This window comes from Corvus moneduloides, chromosome 4 (genome assembly GCF_009650955.1).
Source record: "Corvus moneduloides isolate bCorMon1 chromosome 4, bCorMon1.pri, whole genome shotgun sequence".
In the NCBI taxonomy this organism is placed as follows: domain Eukaryota; kingdom Metazoa; phylum Chordata; class Aves; order Passeriformes; family Corvidae; genus Corvus; species Corvus moneduloides.
Window position 1 is genome coordinate 65,158,300 of NC_045479.1, and position 21,979 is coordinate 65,180,278.

The 21,979-nt window shown below is 37.6% G+C and overlaps 1 protein-coding gene across 11 annotated transcripts in view; it reads right to left on the reverse strand.

The window, feature by feature from the left end:
- Positions 1 to 21,979, reverse strand: part of CACNA2D1 (calcium voltage-gated channel auxiliary subunit alpha2delta 1) — a 364,967-nt gene that overhangs the window by 309,392 nt on the left and 33,596 nt on the right. For all 11 annotated transcript variants that reach the window (XM_032107946.1, XM_032107943.1, XM_032107947.1 and 8 more), the window contains exon 2: positions 6,892 to 6,973. In XM_032107946.1, coding sequence (XP_031963837.1) covers positions 6,892 to 6,973 — 82 coding nt within the window. The remainder of the gene's footprint in view (positions 1 to 6,891; positions 6,974 to 21,979) is intronic.

The following is a 21,979-nucleotide window of genomic DNA, read 5'->3' on the forward strand; positions in this document are numbered from 1 at the left end:
GTCAGTGGTGTGTCTGTCTGTAGAGCTTCTAGAACAGAGCTTCTAAGACTAACTTAGCTAAAATCTGTAGAATCCAACAGAAAATTACTCTGGGTTATAATTCCTTCTGGCTGAAGGAAGCTTTCCTGAACATCCCTACTCCAAGGCAGTTCAAATCAGAGACCAGTCTCTCTTACAAGTCACTCATCTCAGTTAAACTCTGGAGACAGATCCAAGACCTGGAAAGCTGAAAGTGTGGCCTGGGAAGCTGCTGCCACTGTGAGTGTTTGAGCAGACTGGCACCATCTGTGCATTAGGCACACAGACCTCACACTGAGAAAGGGATGAAATGTGCTCCTACAGAACCTCAGCTAGGCTGTTCACTAAGGAAGAGCTAATTATTATAAAACAGCATTCAAAAGACAAAATAAATAAAAATCTTCTAACAATTGCTGGTGGACTCATTTTGTGAATGGAACTCATCACCACATATCATATACCCATACCTAGCTGGCTCTCTTTTTATTTTGTAGGAAGAAACAGTATTTTTATCTCTGTAGGAATTCCATTTAAAGGCCAAGTCAGCCTATATGGGTTCACTCTACAGCTCCTAGAACTGTAATAACAGCATGTCTTATGAACATCATGCATGGGTTGTTTTTGCAGCGAGGTATCAAAAACGAAACAGATATAGAGAGTAGAGTTCCTTGGAACTGCCTCGCTATCTGCTGCTTCGTTAGTTATCTGTTGCCTTAAAAGGTTATACTGCACAAGATGGCATTTTTTGCTATAACAGTCATAGTGAAGCTCCAGTGTGTTTGTCACATCAAAGCTCCTTCCAGAGACCCACATTTTTTTAATGCAGTGTTTCTGTAAAAGAGGATCCTCTTCAATCAGTTTGGAACAGACAAGTTCATGAATTGCTATAAGGCATATTTTCTACTCCAAGGTCTTCCTTTCTGGGTACTGCAGGGTTCCCCTCCTTCTGTCTCTCCTGTCCCTAGAGGTATTTTAGGAGCTGGAATCCAGAAGCATACTTGTTGTAGTTTATTAGATTAAACGAGCTGTCAATTAGCTTAGCCATGAGTCTTTGCTGTGAACGGTCTATGTAAAAATGGAAGTTGTGCATACTTCCATCAAAATGGAACCATGTAATTAATAAATTCTGTAGTTCAGTAGGCTCTTCACCCCTTTTCTTCCTGTGTGCTGAGGTATCTGGTTTTAGACCAGAATGTGACTTTGAACTTTGTATATATTTTTTGTCTTTTCAAAGAAAAAATGCCTACTGAGAAATGCAGCTAGTGAGCTCAGCCTCCATATTTATTTTGCTACATGGATTTTAAAATTCTATTAAGCTGGTCTCTATTCCTTCTTATTTTTATTTCTAACAGTCTATTTGCTCTATAGTAACTACATATCATTCACACCAGAGCAGCTTCATAATGCCTGACTGCACAGAGAGTTCACGGGTAAGACAAAGTTACATGAGCCTTCTTAAGTAGAAATGACAATTACGTGACTATTTGTTGTTGCTGCTTTTGTTCTTTTGTAGGTTTTTTTAGACATAATACTTATAACACTAAAAAGAATATACTATGTTGTGCTGAGAGACAGTTAAAGAAGCACACTGGACAAGATTTTCCTGTGTATCCTGTATTCCTGCTTTCAAGTCTCAAGTTGCACATACAACATCTCCTCATAAACACTCCCTTTGCTCTTCTAGGTGAAAAAAGTCCTTAGGAAGGACTAAACAGTACCTTCATCAGCTGGGCAACTACAGCAGCAATAAGGTTAAGATACAGCCTCTGCTTTTTGTGTAAAAATCTGTTTGGTTGTTTTTTTTTAAATACTTTTTACCCGCTTGACTTGTAAATTAAATGTTGTTAGTAATGATTCTTAGCAAATGTAAATTAGTGTAATCCACTGCAGTCAGTGGAGCTCTTCCAGCTTTCAACCAGCTGAGTATTTTGGCATCTTGAATCCTGACTTCCTGCCTTGTTGAAGCAATTTTTGCATTACTGTAATGGGGATATTACATTGGTATTACATCCAAGTTGGAGTTCTCTCAGATCTCACCTAAACTCCTAGTAATGACCAAAAAAGCAAGACTTAAATGTGTGCTTTAAAACTATTTTTGGAAGACTATTTTGAGACCATTCCCAGAGAGTATCACAGAACCACCAGAGAATGTGCTGACTTGGAAGAGACTCACAAGGATCATCAAGCCCAATTCCTGGACCTGTGCAGGGCACCACAATCCCACCACATTTCCTTTGGGCATCACAATGAACAGCTCTCGCCTGCCTCTCCATCTCCTTGTTTCTTCTACTCCAGTTATACCACTTTGCCTGGTTAAGGCCATGGATAAGCACAGCCTCAATGTAAAACTCCTAATTTTATTTTGGTTTGGGTTTTTTTTACCTTTCTTTTGCAATTTTTCTTACCACAAGCATTATATTGTTGTCATCATTGCTAACAAGAGAAAAGGTATAGGAAATGTGCATCAGCATAAACATATTCATATTTTCAGAGGCGGAATCACTAACGAACTAATAGACTTCCAAATATTTTGTCTTTTTAAACACTACATGGAATATTCATTAATATATTCTTGTGTATCCTCGCTATACAGATATTTTCAAAAGTTGTGATTGATGAGAGTTACAATGGTTTACAATGGCTATATTATATATGCAAAAGCAAGAGAAAGAGTGGTTAGTTACTAGGACAAGATTGTGATTCCAAATCACTGTAACAAAATTGTCAATTAACTAAGAAAAGTGAATCTTCTTTTGAGGAGATTCCTCTCCTTAAATATGATTCCATGCAATTCAGTACATGTTGAATTCAAACACCTTAAACACAAAAAATGTTTTTCCTGGTTATCAATGTCCACACTGCAGAATAAATTAGCCTTTTACCAAGGTACTGATCTCAACAGGACAGCTATCCACCTAAACACATACCTCACTTGACTTTAATGGGTCATCTATATTTTAATTTTTTTATTCCTTTTTAAGTACATATTACACTCTAAGTTTTACATTCTCCAGGTCAAAAGCTCTCCCAGTCTAAAATCAAAATAATTGAGAATTAAGGCAGTGCTCCTATCCCTCTCCCTCATGGTCAGAAAAAAATGTTTTATAGTTCTCCAGAAGAGACCACTGTGTAGTGTAATTCCCTGGAGCACAAAGACCCCCAGATATCCAAGGCACACCCAAGCACAAACAGCACTGGTGAACCCTGAGATATCTTCAGCGAGTTATGGGAGCACCGTAAACTTGCAGCGCACAGCAGCTAATTGCAAAAGCCCTGGTTTATGAAGAAGTAATACATGCTAGGTGAGAACGTACTAATTGTGTTATGTCAAGAGCTATCTTGGTCACTTTAGAGATCTTCATAGAAGACACAATTACACAAAGCAGACACAGATTGTAACTTCAGCTGAATCGGTGGGAATTCTTCCCCTGAGTCCAGGGAAAGGTTGACCAGGCTGTGAAATGGTTATATTCTGCTACGTGTTCTTGCTAAAAGCTTTAACCTCACACTTGGCCAAATGAAAATTAATTTTCCCTAGAACAAGGGAAGACATTTCTCCTACCAATCTGATTATTACAGCTTTTGACAGAAAGTCATGTTTACTATTTTATAATAGGAGCAATCTGCTCCTTCTTTTGTATTAATCATTCTGCTTTTAGAGAGACAAGGGGAAGAAAACCCAAACAAATTATTTCTTTTTTGAAGTTTACATGAAGACTACAGGTTTGGTCCAAAACATTCTGGAGCTGGAATAATAAATAAATCAGAAAAAAAGCTGAAAATGCAATCTGACTGTAAGCATTTTTAAAGCCTGAGCAACTGTAGGCAAGTTCTGTGAATAAAAGTGACAAGCATGCAGTCATGCTATTTTTCATGTCTTTTAGTCTCCATTTTTCCAAAACTGATTCATTTCAGAAGAGATCTGACTAAATGTTAATAGGCAGTAAGCAGGAAAAAAAAAAGTATGTTATTCAGAAATGGGAAAGTGACAATAGCCTGTAAACAAGAAGAGAGTGGGAGACTGCATGGTTTACACCTTGCAGGGCTTTGTGTTTTCCCTTGCAGCCAAGAGAGCTAATTAAAACCCTATGTCTACAGAAAGACATCGTGCAACTTCGGTCAAACAAATGGCTTTGATATACTAGGATATTTTACATGGAAACATCCCCTTTCATACTTCTAATCCTAGGATTGCAAGCACATATCGACCATCTTGTGGATACTCTGAGATAACATTATTTGCTTGAAGTCTATTATAAATTCTGGCTTTTCAAAAAAAACTTACCTACAGTATTCACACACTCATGTTTTTGTTTTTATCCACATTAATGTCACTGTGGCAAAGCTGGTAGCACTACAGATTATCAGGTTTACCCAGCAGTTTTCATTATAAGACTGTTTAAGCAGCTTGTAAATTTGCCAAATATTAACTACATAAACTATTATTTTCCTCAGGGAAAAAAAGAATGACAACATCAATCTCTTGGCTTTTTATTATCTATTTTACTATGTCGTCCTTGCATGGGAAGGCATAGCAAAATTGTTGAGACATTAACTCTTTGTTTTGTTCAAGTTAGAAATCCTCTGTAACTCATTTTCCTATTGCCTATTATAGATTAAAACCTCAACACTTTATTTAGAGATATATTCTAGTCTTTAGGGTTAAAAAAATTTTAGCCTGAAAAGGACCTGCCGATCACTGAAGAGATTTTATCAGCTAAATTTCTGAGAACACGGGTATATTCCAACCCAGAGACCATCACTCCTAGGGAATTTCCTACCTTCTCTGCAGTTAAAGATCAGACTTGCTGTGGTCTCCCAGGCCTACACAGTGGGAGAAGAAGGAGATGAAAACTGAATGAAGAAGAAAGGGCAAGAGATTGAGATATGGAAACAGAGATAACAGACAGGAAAATGGAAAGAAAAGAATAAGGAGAGAAGAGACTGGAATGGAAGGAGAAATAGAAAAATCATACAGAAGAAAACTACAAGTCTGGGACTGAGAGTTAGTGATGGAGAGAAATAAGACAGGGGAAGAGAAATTCCTGTGGAAGAGAAAGGAGTATTGTGACAGGCTGGCCACACACACCTGGACAGGATGTTTTGGAAATGCTAAGAAAAACAAAAGAGTTCAAAGACAGGTGCCGATCTGGACAAAACTGAGGAGAGAGATCCTAAAATAGAAACAAGAAACTAGTGTAAAATAGAAAGGCAGACTGGCCAAGCAGCAAAGGAAGGAACTGAGACAGAAACATAAGTTGAGAAGAAATGAAAGATAGCCAAGCAACACAGCAGGAAAGGAACAGAAAGTTGAATGGTGAATCAGTGGTAAGGAATGGTAGGGAAAAAGAGACACAGCAAGGGCAGAATTGATCAGATCACACCTAAATTAGATAAGCAGAAAGGACTCATAGCAGAAGCTCCCCACTAGAACCTGGAGACTGATGATTTGCAAGTCTTGTTGTTCTCTGTCAGGAGATACATGTGAAATCCACCTACAAAAACTCCAGTCAGTGTTCCGTGCTTCCAAACCTTACATTTCCTCAGGAAGCTCAAGTGCTAGACATTTCTGTGTTGGAAACCCATGCTTGTACAAATCTGATTATTTGTGTTAGGATCTCAAGATTTTGTTTTCAGTTTGTTTAGGGATTTCAAAGATTAAAATGTGCATCTAAAGCATCTGCCTTAAATTGTGTTGCAGTATGAAGCAGTCAAATATTAGGAAAGGCCAGAACTAAAATAAACTCTGCAATCCTCATTTATGTTCATCATGTACATGCAGTGACACAGTCCTTCCTTTTATAGGACAGTGGTGATCTCTTCTGAGCTAATCTTCTAAACTCCTCTTATAGTCAGTAAAGACAAAATGTCCTTCTGGCACAGGATACACACAAGACGTGAATGTCTGGGCAAAGGGTCATTAAGGTCAAAGGAATACATTAATGCACAATGCTAAATCTGAGAATTTCACACATGATTTTTTCTTTGTCTCTCTTAATGGCTTCGAAACTTCTGCTGTGCATTCCACAGATCATTTGGGGAGATTATGATTTCTGGAAACCAAATCTCAAGGTTTCACATTCAGTTCCCCAGCATCTTTTGTTGGCTAACAATAACTTAGTTTCCTGATGTAGCAGCAAAATTTCCCTCACATCAACTCAGACATCCATCAGTTCACAGAAAGAGCCACAGCACTTGTGCGGGGATAGGGAGAGGGAACTGTATGATCATATGGATGTATACTGGATTGTGATGTATACACACAAAATTGTACAGGCAGTGTAATCCTGACATTTTCTGAATTGTGCCTTCATTTTTCTGCAATGTCAGATGTGTTGTCACCATCTATGAATAGAACAATAACAAAAAAATAATCTTGATGAAAGACCTGTAAATTCTTCTCTAAAAAAAACTTTATGTTAAATTTTAACAGCTGAATAAAAGTAGTTTTCATTCTCATCTATATTTCTGCTAACCAAAAGCCGCCTCATTTCAGGAAATATGTATCAGAAAGATAGGTTCCCTTGTTAATAAAGAGCAGAATTCTCCACCACTGTGAATGGTTGCTTCCTGGAGACCATATTTGAAAAACATAGAACATAAAAGTGCTTGCTTCAGGTGGAAGTGTTGCAACAATGGTAAGCCATATGTCTGATACTGCAAAGCTGATTAAATATTATCAATGAGGAAATGCTACAACACTGAGAGTGAATTGATGGATGTCTGTTATTCATTTCCCTCTCAGTAAGCACTGCAGAGTTTAATTCCCAAAAATCATTTTCATATGTTGGGATGAAATGATTGTAAAGCCTAAAAGATGCAAGCCCTTCACTTCACTTTCTAGTTACAGCAGTCTAGGACACATCTTCTTACTTGAGCAAGCCAGTCCACTCCACTTGCAGTTCGTGCGAGCGTCACGAGATCTTCTTGCATCTTATCCACCCATGCTTTTATCCTGCAGAAAACAAAAAAGAAAACAGAGCCATCCAATCAGATCACTGACAAGTGGAAATGGCATACAAGCATATAGCACAGAAAACGGAAAAATAAAAGAGATAAAATTGAATATAAAACATACAAGACTTGTCTTTGAGGTTTTTCTTCAATAGATCCTCTACCCAGCCTTGTTGACCTGAATCTTTTCATAAAGTTGTCTGTGGTGGCCACCAAGCCATGCCCGCTGTAGACCCAAGAGTAACATCATGTCTATGTAGCCAAGCTGCAGCAAAGGTCCCCACAACAGAGATGGTACACTACCAGCCGAGACAACATGCCTGCCCTGCAGCTCACTCCCAGAAATGCCTCTCCCAAGCACCCCAAGGTCCTTCTCCCAACAGATAGTAAAGGCAGAGAAAAACACCAGCTGGAAGCAGGTTTAAAAACCACACTAAATGTTCTGGTCTTTAGCCTCCCTTCAAGGAAGCAACAGCAGAACAGGCAGCAGTGGCCAGGAGCTGTTTTGAAAAGAGGTGTTTGCTCCTGGCTGCTGTCACCAGGGAACAACTGATTTGCTGCTTTTCCTGCTCTGCTCCCTGTGCCCAGTAAACCTGACTCTCTGGAAAAGCATGGATCCAACACAGTTTCTGTGCCATGTCGCATTCTGCAGCAGGAAAGGAGCCATGGTCAAAATTTATCCCAGTAAGGTCCATGTTACAAGAAGCTTGTGTTCTTTGCCTAGCCAGAAAGTTTCATCTCCAACTTATCTCTCACGTTATCCCTGCCATTATGCCAGCTTTCTGCTCTGAAACTTGGAACAAATAAACATATTTATCCTAGCCCTTTCCCAGCCTTAATCTGATACCCAAGGGATAACTGCTAAGATTAATTCACTAATAAAGACAGGAAAAAGGGAGATTCCATTTTTGCTTTGGAAAATTTGGAAGACTAGGAAAGAAGATGGAAGACTGATTTTACTCTTTCTTTGCATGGCCATTAATAAAGAAATTTTCTGTTAATCCACAGCCAATATCTCCAAAGAACACCATCTTCTATTATGGAGTTACAAGTTGACTATTTTTATTAAAGGACCCTTCCTCATGCTTCCTTCACAAATGAAAATCACATTTGCATTGACTACAGCAATTGATTCTATTTTTGGTGTAGTGCTCCCAAATCTTCCCTTCTACAGTTTGCTTTCCAAAAACTGAGATAAAACAAATTAATTTCCTGGTTCAAGTCTCCACAAAGCCCTGTATTATATAAACATTTAGTTCTGTGTAGAAATCAGTTTGTTCAAAACCATGGTGCATTATAATTACCACAGATTTAGGACCATCATTTGTATCTGTACAAAGAATATTGACTCATAAGCACAAGTATGAGCACAAACAAGAAAATGCCATCATTTTACATTTTTGAACGGCTTCTGGTTTTCTGTGTGAAAGAATGAGGCATATGAAAGGTGAAAAAGTGAAACCCATTACCCAGAAGTGTTTTCAAAAGCATAAAATAAATAATTGAACACCCTGAGTTTTTTTATGTTCCATTTCAGTTATAAAAATTGTGGGTGTTATTTCTAACAGGAATTGATAGAAAAAATCAAGGAGGATTGATTTTTAAATTTACTTTTTCCATTTCCTACTGCTTTATATTTTTACTGGATATATTCCTCTCTGTTCTTAAAGAAAACTGGAATGGTGAAAACATATATTAGTTAACTAGTCAGTTAGTTAGCTGGTTAGTTACTTAAATTTGAAATTTTGGAAGAAGTTGCACTTAAAACCAATAATTACTTATTAATACTATTACTTGTAAATGAAATATGAATAATTTATTCTCTTTAACTTGAAAAAATATTGATTTTTCAATAAATACTTCTTATATATTTTTGAGAACTCCTGCCTCCACACAATTAGCCCACAACATGCCTTCTGGAGTTAGCCACCATGACTAGTTTTTGTTTTAGTTTGGGTTTGATTTTGTTTTGTTTTAAGTTGTGTTTGAGCAAGGCTTCTGCTTCAGTCAATGGGAAAAGGCATGTCCAGGGCTGACCCACTCTCTCCTCAGCCAGGTGAGCTGAACCTATCTTCTACATATCTTCTAGTGGAGCTCTGGACAACTTTGATTCCTAGTCCAAGTTCTCCAGCTTTCTTTTTAGTCAGGTAGGGGTATAGAGTATCAGTTTCTAAACTGGAATAGGAGGAAGTCCACCTTCTTCCAAACTTAATGACAATTTCCTTCCCTAGCTGTAACTATAATGTAAATAATAAAGCTTCTTCCAATGTACTCGCTATATATTTACCTTAAAAGATTATATTCTTGCATACTGGTGTTAGCCAGTGAGACCTTTTGTAGTGAAAACTGTCCTTTTTTTTGCTTTCCTATACACCAGGGTGCAACATCATCACAAAATTATGGAATCATAGAATAGTTTGGGTATTGACCTTTAAAGGTCATCCAGTCCAATCCCCCCTGCAATGAGCAAGGATATCTTCAACCAGCTCAAGTTGCTCAGATGGTAAAAAGAAATAACATCAGAAGTGTTGTGCTAGATTACTATCAAAAGTAGAAACGATAAAATGATGTTCTACGACTTTGAGGAAGTTCAGTGTAATTCCTCTTGCCTTCCCACAAGAATTTGAATATGATTAGTATTATTCATAAAATCTAATGACAGCATTTCTGCATCTCAGTTTCCTACCTTCCCACCAGACAAAAGTGTACATTTGAGACATTTCATACTCCTCATAGGCTTTTTTTCAGAAATGGACATGCATTCTATAACTTTCACAGGAAAATTACATAGAGTATATAAAATAAAACTTTTTTTTTTTTTTTTCCCCCAGTTAAGGACTCACATTATCTCACTGTGTTTTGGGGTTTTTTAAGTGTGTCTTTAAAAAAAAAAAAAAAATAATGGCCTGTAGGCACTGAAATGCTTGTCTGGTGCTCCTTTTAACTGAAGCCTGCAGTGCAATATCTGACAGCTGCTCATGGTCAGAGTTTATTTAACAATTGGAAAGCTGTCACAGCAAATGGCAACTCCCATGACTTAAAGAAGCAGAAGTCGTTTTTTTTTCTGCAAAGGACACCAACAGAAAGCTACAAAAGGCTGGTTTGTTCTTATCGTTATTAGTTAGACACAAACATTGCAATGGATGTTCTACTGAAAGGTGATTATGTTCTGCAGGACAATTGATTTTAACCCCCTTTTCTCACACACAGGTTGTTCCTGTATGAAGCAGTGATGAGACAAAAGGAGTGTGCACATGCCTTCCCACAGCAACTTCCAAGTGATCTGAATGATGGAGGGAGCTGTCTGAATAAAGACAGACATACACAGGTCATTTACGGGGGATTAGAAGGTACAACCCTGCTCCTGTCACCTGGGCTGTGATCAGATTGATGAAGAAATAGCCCAAACACTACAGAACCATCCATCCACATTATGTTATCAGCCAACCTAGGAAAACAGTTATTTCGACAGCACAGGAAGATTTCTTTTCTTCTTTTTCTTATATTTTTTCTCATTTTTTTAAAGCAGGACAATTATATTTCCTAAAGTCAGAGGATTTTCACAGGTACACCCCTAGCCACACTACGAGCAGAACTAAATACAGCAGGTGCTAGACTAAGAAATCTTTCTTTTAATTTCATTAAAACCCATTTTAATGTTAAACCTGTACTTGCAGAACAGAGCACTGCTCAATTACAGAGGTAAAAGAAACCAAGACATCTCGATGCAGAATATCCTGGCTATAACCATTTTTCCCCTGACGAAACTGATGCAGTTCTGCTGACTTTAAGGAAAGTAGATTCATGTAATGATATACCATATCTTTGTAGACCACTCACACTAATTTAAGGTCCATTAGCTGACTTCTGCTTGGATAACGTCTTATAATCTAAAGAGGCAAGGATAAAGCTGAACTCTGACAATTGAAGTCACTTGGTACATTGGAGATCCACATCCAGTTCTCTACAGTTAAGATTACATTCAGCTCAAGTTTATCGTTCTTGCATACAAAAATAGCAACAATAGAAGTAATGAAAGATGTCAGTAGTGAGAGGAAGAAGTGTTTTAAAAATAGGTCAATATTTCTCTGATTATCAAGCAGGAAAAAGACCAAAACACCCTGCTCCTATTTAAATTGAAAAGTGGTGTTTAGGAAATTAAGATAAATGAGATGGTTTTGGAAACTGAGAGAGTAAACCTTGCTATATTTTTTCAGGCTAACCCCACTTTATTTTTTTGCTCAGAAAAAACCTTCACTTTCAGGTTTAGATGTTTTTAGAAGATTTGCTGTTAGTGAAGGAAGGGGGAAAGGCTACAAAATTATCATAGCAGCAGAATTCACAACCATTCTTTGTCACTCTTAGGCAACACCAAGGGGCAAATAGAAATTATTATAGTAATTATAGAAGGCATGTGAATGGAAGTTACAATAAAATTATTAACTTTTTACACAGAAATTACCCATGTTGCTGCATTTACACTTCTCACTGCACAACTAGTGATTTTAAATACCACTATATTTTTTTCATGACCTATAAGCTGACAGTACTCATCTCAGGTATAGGGACAGATGGATAGATTTATAGACAACTAGGCTTTTGAAGGAGAAATAAAGGCAGATTTTGTGAAATACTGAAGAAAATTTAATAATGCCCCAAAAATTTCGCTGATTCTAAAACATAAAGAAAGGGGCTGGATATGGGGAAACTGATGCAAAGATCACTAAAATCCCATTGTTATCAGATCAAACTCTTAAATGTCTACTGTCTTCGTAGCCAGAAAATGAATAAATGATATAATTTATATAATCTAAATTATATAATTTAGATGTGACATAAAAACAAATGAAGGCAAAACAGTCCATCTAAGCTTTTGTGAATTTTCCAGATCTTACTATAGTATTTGTAACAGTCCAATTAGATTCCACAGAGGGGATTTAATTTCATAATCTAAAGACAGGCTCAACTCATTCTATGACTTCTATGGTTATGAACACCTCAGGGTGATGTACAGTCCTCCAATACTCCTTTTATCTGTTATTTGAAAATTTGCTACTGCACTATGTGAAGGTACTCGTAAGTACTATAGATAGTAAATAACAATTTTAAAGGAAAGTAAGGATTCAGAAATTTAAGTGTAAAGGGGTGTGTTCTGTGAGTGTTTGAGAGCCCCTTTTATTCCAGTGCAATAATGATACAGGAATGTATATCAAGTGCTAACTATCTGGTAAAGATATATCACACAATTTTGTATATATGTTTGGAAGAATGTTTGTGTAGTAAAAGCAAAGCAAAGATTAATTCATGACATTTGGCTGCACTGAGTGAGGAAAACAGGGAAACTATGTGATCTCTGTGCATAAAAATGGATGCATGAAATCTTCAGCATCTTATGCTCCCCAGGCAAATATATTTCCTCTGTTGGCAAGAAGAAAAAACAGTACTTTGTTTCTTTGCCCTCTTTGACTGTCTTATCTTCCCAGATGTGACAAGCGGCTGGCCATGTAGTCTGCAAGGACCTTCCAGAGATAAGATAGCCCCAATGGCCAAGGCCAGATGGCCCCTCTTGTTCTTTCCTGTTTTTAAACAGTAAAACCCTTGCTTGGAATTGTTATTTTACATTTCTCGAATGGAAACATTTGGGAAGAAAGACATAATTTCTCTGTCATATCTGTCATTCTGTAGACAGAAAATAAATATCAATGTAGATGGAAAACTTTTCAGGATACACTTGAATCTTAGACATCTTAATGTTCAAACTTGGGGGGTTTAAGCTTTCAATTTACATAGTTAGGCCATCCAGTCACAGAAAGTATAACAATTTTCCATTTCTTCCCCCAAACACTCCTTCTCCATATGAACATAGCTCATCTCCATCATAGTCATCATAGAACAAGCTCTCAGGAGCATTCACAAATGACTGATCTACCAAACGCCCTTTCAAGGACACCCCTTGTATCACAGATAAATTGGGAACAAGGAATCCAGAGATGCAGCCCTGATACAGACAGAAGGAGAAGGAATAGCCCTTTGATTGGGCCAGCAGCTCAGCAGACTTAAGTTCCACCGCCTGAGAAAGTCAGTGGCAAGTCAATGGTTCATGGCACGTGAAGGGCAGGTCTGTCAGGTACCCTTTTCTCTGTCCTAACACACCATTTGCTTCTCAATACTGAGTCCCAGTGGCAGGTTACAGGATGGAAATGGTCAACTGTGAATGGCACCATGAGCTGCTTAGCCTTTGCCCCAGTGCCCAGAGAAGCAGAAACCTTTCTCCATTCTCACCCAGGACTTCTAAGCCAAACCAGCTCCTTCACCCCAACATCCCTTTTGGAGCACAGCTTGAATGGCTGTTTTGCTCTCACCTTCCAACAAAACCTTGCCTAAATACCTCCATCAGAAGGCTTCACAGATGGATCTGGGAACAGACCCAGAGGGTGGACCCACTGACTTTTGCTCACTCCCACTGAAATAACTTGTCCTCATATTTCAACTCTTCACCTGTAATTTCATTTTACATTTTAACAACTGTGTACCAGATTCTTCAAAACTTCCAGATGTTAAGCAGAAGTGATCAAGTAATTCCTTAAATATGATGTCCTCTTTCAAGAGCTAGGATCAGAGCATGGTCCTATTATTTTATAACCTTGTTCAATATGAGCCAAGTGCCTAAGAGGTGCTTAACTACACATGTTCATAATTATAGCTTCTGCTTCACAAATATTTCTCTTTATGTTGCCAAAATTGTTCTTTTGCAGTCTAAAGCTTCCTAGCAAATAACATGAAAAATATCCTCTCATGGAAATTACTGTTGCACAAAATATCATTTAATAATTTAAGCTCAATCTTTCATGTAAGCCTGACACAGTCAGCTGCAAAATTGCTATAAGCTGTAAAAGGACTACTTAAAAATGATTATGTTTTAATTATCAAAGATTATACTGCTAAAACAGTTCAACAGAGAAGACATAACAAATTTTTAGCTCCAATGACTGCCAGTAGAGCTCAGATATGTTTCATTAAAGGCTTTTACAATAAGATATACATGTAGTACCATTCATTGCTTAGCACTGGAAAAGCAATCAAACTTTCCAAATCTAGTTACCATTTTTGTGACTGAGACACATAAATTCAGAATGAAGAAATCTGTACCACATTAAAAGCATTTTGTTTTAAATTTCAATGGCCTAACATATGGCTGAGGATACAGATCTCATGGAGGAGCAGGCACTGCTGGAGGGACCTGGGTATATTTGCACCCACCAGAGATCCCCTAAAACATCAGGTAATATGCCTCTCATCTTCTCTTTGCTCCACCTCTGATAATCAGTATTTAAAGAGTGTCCAATGTAACTGGACAATCTTTAATTCAATCTGGTCTAAGTTAAATTTCTCCAGTAAAAACACAGATACGCCACTAAAATTTTTCATGCAATGTGATAAGAAGGAGACTGAATCTCACATACATCACTGCAGTTATTCCAGTACTGTAACAATGGAACCTGGATTAGAAGCTGGTCCTTATGCAAATTAAGATGTAAAAGCTGCTATTTTTGATGGCTCTGTATTATACAGCAAATCTGTTAATAGCATAATGCCTTTGGAGAATAGAAAAGAATGTTTTAAAAAATGATTGAAAAATAAATCTCAGTTGTAATGGAATTTTACAAAGTGCTTAACAGCACAGTTTTGCTAAGACATTTCAGGCAAACAATTACTTTATCTGTTATGTTTAACATACCATACTCATACTTTAACCATAATTTACACTGAAAATTACTTCTTCCCCAAACTAATAAACATTATATTTTAGCATAAGAAAAAAATAAAAGGAAATTAAAATATTGGATACCAGTAAAGAAGAGATTAAAGGAAAAAACTGAGATTCCCACAAACCAGGAATATATTCATAATCATGTATGTACACCGATTCAACTGAGTGCGTATTTCATCCTAATTTATGCCCTAACCACTTAAGTATCTTGTTTTCACACATATATAATGCAGAAGCTGCACATATGGACTGGACTTGTCTGTTCTTCATATTGAATAAATGGGATGGGCTACAACAATAAGACATGTACATTTATCTCCCTAAAGCATGCAGTTCGTTTGAACAGCTATTTTGGTTTAAGTTATACTTACAAGAATGCCAAATAAGCTTTGAAAGAAATGACCACACGCTCACCTCATTATGTCATCACCTACTGAGGAAGTGAACAGCAAATCTTCCCTTGAGTTTACCAACACATGGATGTTCAATCAGTGTTTCTCACTGACTTTCAGGGAACTGAGGTATAAAGCAGTACCCTTATTAAAATCAAGTTTGTTTGTCTTTTTTAAAATTTCTTGGGTGTTTTAGTGGGAAAAAATAGTATTAAAGTACTTTGCCTCTCATAGAATATATTAGGCAAGTGCAACTAAGGCAATGACAGCATCATCAGGGAGCTGAGTTACTCACTTCTCTATTTTTATCTGATTGTCTGATGTAGGTTTTGGCTGTAGTGACAGAAGTCCAACACCCAGGACTGACACTGGCACCAGCAAACACTGAAGTATCCAGCCTGTGCTTTGCTGCAGCGAGGCTCAAGAGCAGGCGAGTAACTCCCCCTGTGTAAGTCACACTAATCACAGAATCTAGGTACACAGCAGAATTGAGAGCCTGCACTCAGATCATGGACAGCAAGTCTACCTTTTCTGGGTTTGCCACTTGCCTAAGTGTAAAAGTCAAATGCAAAAATTGAGAAATTCTTAAAGACAAGCAGGTGTTTTTGTGCTCTGAAAGATAGGCCTTGATTGGATATGGAGAATCTTCCCTAAAAGTCTGTATGAAATTGTTAAAATTATTAAAAAGATGCATTATTTATAATGGTTATTTAATATGAAATTCTTATTGAGAATATTCTATGATCATTTAAGCACTGAAAAAAGGAATAAAGATTGATAAACGTGTAGGGGTTTTTTACACAACTATAAGTTGTTTGCTACCACGCTTCAAATTTTATAACCTCCTTTCAAATGCATTTTTCTGTGGTGTTGATCCCTCTGGTTTAATAATGTCAAGGCTTCATAAATAAAACATTATATCAGATATCAGAATGTCACCTTCTGATAAACCTATGCAGTTTGAGAAAAGAACCCACCTGACTCTTCTTCTAATTTATAATTTTCTTGTAAGTTATTAAATTCTTTAAAAAAATTTTTGTTGTACAGTGTACTCCAAAGCATATTACTTGAAATCTGCACATCCAAATTAATTAGCTGTTTCCTTTGCAAATATATTCTTTCTTTCAAAGCCTGACTTCCAATGTGCAAAGCTGCCACCACCCTAATGTGACACTGCTGTGGCACGTGTAGTAATAGCATTTAGAGTAATGAAGAGACATTTTTTTTGGAAAGACCTAAATTGACTCCATATTCTGAAAGATAGGCACAATCTGCATTCAGTGCTGCCATTTAAAACAAAAAGTAAAATATCATGACAGAAGATGCAAAGCAGAGATTATTGCACAGGCAAAAGAATGGCACAGAATATTAAGTTCCTACAGAAATTAACATCAAAATTAGCATAGCCACACTGTCTTTAAATTCTTTCCATTTCACAAAGTCGCACTGAATTACACGGAGTTTTTGCTAAAGGCGCAGCTGGCGCGTTGTTGTTCCTGGGATGCAGATGCATATTAATGGCTGTGTGAAAAGGATAATGGTATATGAGAAATAATCAATGAATTCTTTTCCTCCTGTTCAAGAGGTTGTCAGTGTGTTCCCCCCACACACACTGCAGTTTGCTCTCTTGAAAACAGGAGGTCAGGACTCCTGATCACAGGATCGGGACAACGCCTGAACAGGCTGGTGCAGGAGAACCTTAGATGAATTAAAACCATGGCTGTTTCTCCAGGGTGTTAGACTGAGCAGCTGTGCATCAGAAGTGCTAGCATACTGTAAACTACCAGAAAAATTAAATGCAATTTCCCTGTAAAGAACCAGCAGCAACCAAAACCATTTGGCAATCTTCCGCTTTAGAAAATTAACCTTTAGAAATGGCTGGTGTCAGGTGTTGCAGGCCAGTTTAGTCATAAACAACTGTGCAGGTCTTATATTTCTGATTTATAGTACTTTTCTTAAATCTAAAGAAACTGGAGATTGAAGGATAGTTTTTTTTGAGCGATACAAAAGCCTTGGCTTAATTCTTTTTCTTTTAAAAAGCTCTTATAGATAGTCTCAGATTACTTACATAAACCTCAGAAAAATAAAGAGTTCATGTTCATGATGTTTGGGTTTCACTTTTGAAAGGCTGTTTGAAGAGACTGCAAGTGTTTGATTCAGAAAGCTCAGGCACAGAAATGGTTTCCAACTGTGCGCACAGGGCTAAAGGGCTGTAAGGGTCACTTCACAGTAAAACTGAACAAGAATGACACTAAATGTAATTCAGCTCTAAAACAATTCCTTCTCAAAGAGGCTTCGCTCTCCTTTCTCAGGCTGGGGTAAATGCTTGAAGGTCAGGAGGCCACAGAGCTTGTCAGTGCATTCAATGCGCATTAAAAAGACAGGCTATTAATGAAAGGTCTCTGACATTTACTTGGGAGACAACCCTCCCCTCTTTCCAGTTGTCCCCTTCCCCAGTTTCAACACATTCTCTAATTAAGCATCAATACAATGCAATATAATTGATGTAGTAGTCATTACTGGGAATTGCCCATTCTCTCATCAAATCAGAGTGTACAGAGAAGGCTGTGTTTGAAATGGGTGAACTTAATTGCCCGATGGTCCCAAAGAGGATTGTACAAACAGATCAAGACATCACACACACACAACTGATCTCAGCTGTGATACAAGCTGTTTGTCACTCGCCCATCTATCTTTGCTTACTAGGATAATGGTGGCTGGATTGGACACTGGACAATTTAATAAATAAGAGCATTGGATGTGTTTCAAATGAAGCATCCCAGAATGCAGGATTTAGTGACATTTTGATTAAAGGTCCATACATAACAAAGGCTTTTTATGAGGCAGCTGCTTAAAAGACAATCTATTTGAGCAAAAACAGAGCAGAGTAGCTGGTATCCCTTGGCAATTTACTGTGAAACATTTGTTTGCTTCACAATGATCTGGTTCACAATCATTGCACTTGCATGGTTGGTTGATTAAATCAGTATCTCTAGCAGTCATTACAGAGAGCAAAGGAAAAAAGGCAATTGCTAAGGTAATGCCCTTTTGTGTTATGCAAAACAGATATGTCAGGAAAGTGCATTCCTTTTTGTTTTCCCAGCACCTTGTTCTCTGTTTCCAATTCCCAGTAAAAAGCATTGGGGTTTTAAGCTACAGAGTCATAAATAGCATTTGATCAAGGAAAGTGTTAATCCAGAACAGTGGTGTTAGCTGTTCTGAAGGAAGTGCACTACCAACAACTCAGTAAACAATGGGAAGGACGGACGGGAGGGAGGAAGGAAGGAAGGAAGGAAGGAAGGAATTCGGAAGGAAGGAAGGAATTCGGAAGGAATTCGGAAGGAATTCGGAAGGAAGGAAGGAAGGAAGGAAGGAAGGAAGGAAGGAAGGAAGGAAGGAAGGAAGGAAAAGAGATTTAAGGGTTTACAAATAGAAGCAACAACAGTAATTTGAATCTGATCCTGAAAGAACACAAGCCACTCTCCACCACAGGCTGCCTCTCCCATGCTGCAATCTGCACTGTGACAAGTAAAGAGAAGCCTTGGTTCCAACTCGGGTTATCAGAAGTAGCTACAGAATATTTAAAAGACACAGATAGAAAGTATTCAGCCAACAGAAAAGAAAATAAGGAAGAACTTGACAAGCAGGGAAAATGTCAGCTCTGGGGGGGTCATGCTGCATTTATTTAGGCCTGGCTGGGTGTCAGTAAATAGAAGGGAATAATAGATGGCAAGGGCAGAAAGTGGAGAATGAAGGGACAGCTCCTACATTACAAAAGCACAAACTAAAAGATTGAATTGCTTAATTTAGATAGATCTCTGTGAATGAGTGCATTTCAACTTCTTTTTAAATTTTATTTATAAAATGCTACCCTAGGAAGTTTCCTAATTGCTTAGTGCAAAAGCTGTCGATATCATTAGAGGAATATGAAGGAGTCTTTTAAGCTAGGTGCAGTTTCTGTATTTCTCTTTGTTGTCAGAACTGTAATACAATTTTGCTGTGACAACATACCAGATTCCAAGGATACACTGAATGCCTCGAGAGCTCTGAATATGTAACATTCTCCAGATGGGAGGGAAGGAAATACTTTTGTACAACTGTGTTCACTATGAAGATAGATCTGAAACACCAGAGCCATCCATACCTTCGCCAGACACTCATTCACAGTGTCACAATCTGTACAGTTATTTTCTCCATAAGCATATTTCTCATAATTTTCTTTTTACTTTTCTCTGCTTCTGACGTGTTAGACTAGCAGTTTCTATATCAAAGTCCTTTCTTACCTCTTACATTGCATGCATGTTAAAATAAAATTCACAGCATGGTAAGGTGTGTGCCATTTGCTAATTTCAAACTACTGTCTCACACAGAGGTATTTTTCATGAATTCTTAGTACCTGAACACCTTACAAAACATGTGTAACTCAAATAAAACTGCCTGCAACCAAGCAGTAACCCAATTAGCTGAATTTTGTTGAAGATTCTAGTTAGATTGCACAGAAATCATCAGTCAGGCCTCAGATTCAAGGGGTTTGAAATGCATTTATGCTTGCATGTAATATTCAGAATATTTTTACTTTACCTTGACTCTAACTGGGTTATTTGAGAGAGCTGAGAATGCACCTTTAAGTATTGGCCCAGCTTCAGGGGCTACTAAAGGCAACCAACCCCCTCACTGATTTTATTGTCTGCAAGTTAAGCAGCAATAACAGGCAGGTGCTCTGTGTGCAGACAAGGTATGTTAATCTGGCAAGAGCTAAGAGTGGTTTGTTTGACTGACACACCTTTAGTGTTCTGTTACATGATTAACTCTACAGATAGAGGCTGTATCTGTACTGTAACTTTACACAATGCTTAGTGCTACGGAGCACAGATGACATCTCTGAATGTTTTCCTAGTACAAGGTTGAGATATTTTTCAGTGTCTGAGGAATCTGTGTACCCAACCTCCATTACATTAAAGACAATTGAAGGGACATTTGTGTGATTTACTTTAGATTCTTGCTGCAGGTTTTCTAAATTTCCTATTTAGAAGTTTTTGCCTCTTGCCATTGTGTGGGTAAGTGGAGTGCATGAACTGGGCTTTCTGAGCTGCACCTAAGGATTCTATCATGGGGTACATAGTACAGGCGCTTTCACAAGTGTCTAAATCCCTATGGTTGTTTTGCACAAAAACCCATTTCTATACTAAATTGTCAACCTGCCTCTCAACAAAATCCCCCTCTCAAATTCAAGTGAGAGTTTGAGAATGGGCCAGTCTACCACACCCACAACCACCCGATCTCTGTGGCTATAGAGGAGGGTAAACAGAGACATCTGATCAGCCTCCATTTGCAGAATTAGCACGTCCTTTTTGTGTACTAGTGCTCATGATTGCAGAAGGCTATCCTGAAAGCATACTGAGATCAACTCATGTTTAAAAGGCCCTTAGCACACAACAAAGTAGCACAATCCAAATTTTATCCATTTATTCCCCTTCCTAAGCACATCGCTGAAACATAACCTCTTTTCATTTAGAATAGAGTGCAGTGCTATGTGAGATCTGTTGCCTGCAGTACAACTGATGATACTTTAGATAAGAGCCATGAGATAGCTTTCAGTCTTACAAAGGCAACAGACCACTTTAATGAAAGTTTAGAATTTGTGTTTAATATTTCATCAACTTAATACTTTGATTTATGTAGGCTACTGTATGTCCTCAAAGGGAAAGAGGAGAGCACTTTCACAGAAGAGTATTTGGGGAGAAAAATGTTAACATTTCTAGTCAAGTTACACTCCTAATTGTGTATAAATCTTTTATTGTTCTCTTGTTTCTCTGAATAAATTACTTTCACATTGCAACAACAAAACCAGACTTTTATAAACCATGGTTTATGATAAAAACTCATAAAAAACTAGCTTCTCATTGTTTCCAGTACATAAACAACACTAGTATCAGACATCGAGAGAAGCATTACTGTACACACAATACAGGTCTATTATCATGCTCTCCAACTCTGTAGAAATCCTTTATACAGACAGTTAATAGCAGTTCTTGATAAACTAAATGGAGGCAAAACATGAAAAGGCCAAAGAAAAAGAGAATAATAGATTTAAGCACAAAAGTAATGAAATTCTTAGCGATGGTGTCAGATTTGGGTATCTGTGCCCTAAGTACTCTTACCTGAGAAGAAATGTCCATGTATACAAATTTTAATATCACAATACAAGGGTTTTCTGCATACACACTCTCTTTTTATAGTATACAACGAGATATTGAAAATGTGCTCTAAAAGTATCTGATAGCTATCAGCTTTCCTATGCAAGCAAGGTATTGGTAGCTCAGTTACCATAATCTTGACAATGCTGTATACAGAATAATCAAGTAGCATGTTCTGGACTAGCAAACTCTAAAACCTGTCACTATTCACTCTCTTAATGAGATTGCAGTATTCTCTCTGCTCTACTTCTAAATAGATACCCTGAAATTGTCTCTTGCTCCACCTAAAATTATGTAACTTTTAGCAAATGTACTTTTACACCTTTGACTGTTGACTTTTGCCACATCCCTTCAAATGCCAATCCAAAAAGCATATCAGCACAAGGAGAGTCACATCATCATTCACACAGTCCATTGGTAGTGGTCTCGAGGAGGGAAAGTGGGCAGATTGACTTTGTTCCCACAAGAAAAAAGTAAGTGACCTATGAAATGTGAAGTTGACCTTTTATTTGTTATCAGTCATCTGGACAAGTGAAAGGGACCACCCTCTTTGTTATGCTTATTGGCTTTTTGTCAACACTACAAGCTCCAAATAAGTATTTCCTGAAAGGCTAAACAAATTACAACTGACCTGCCAAATCATAAAG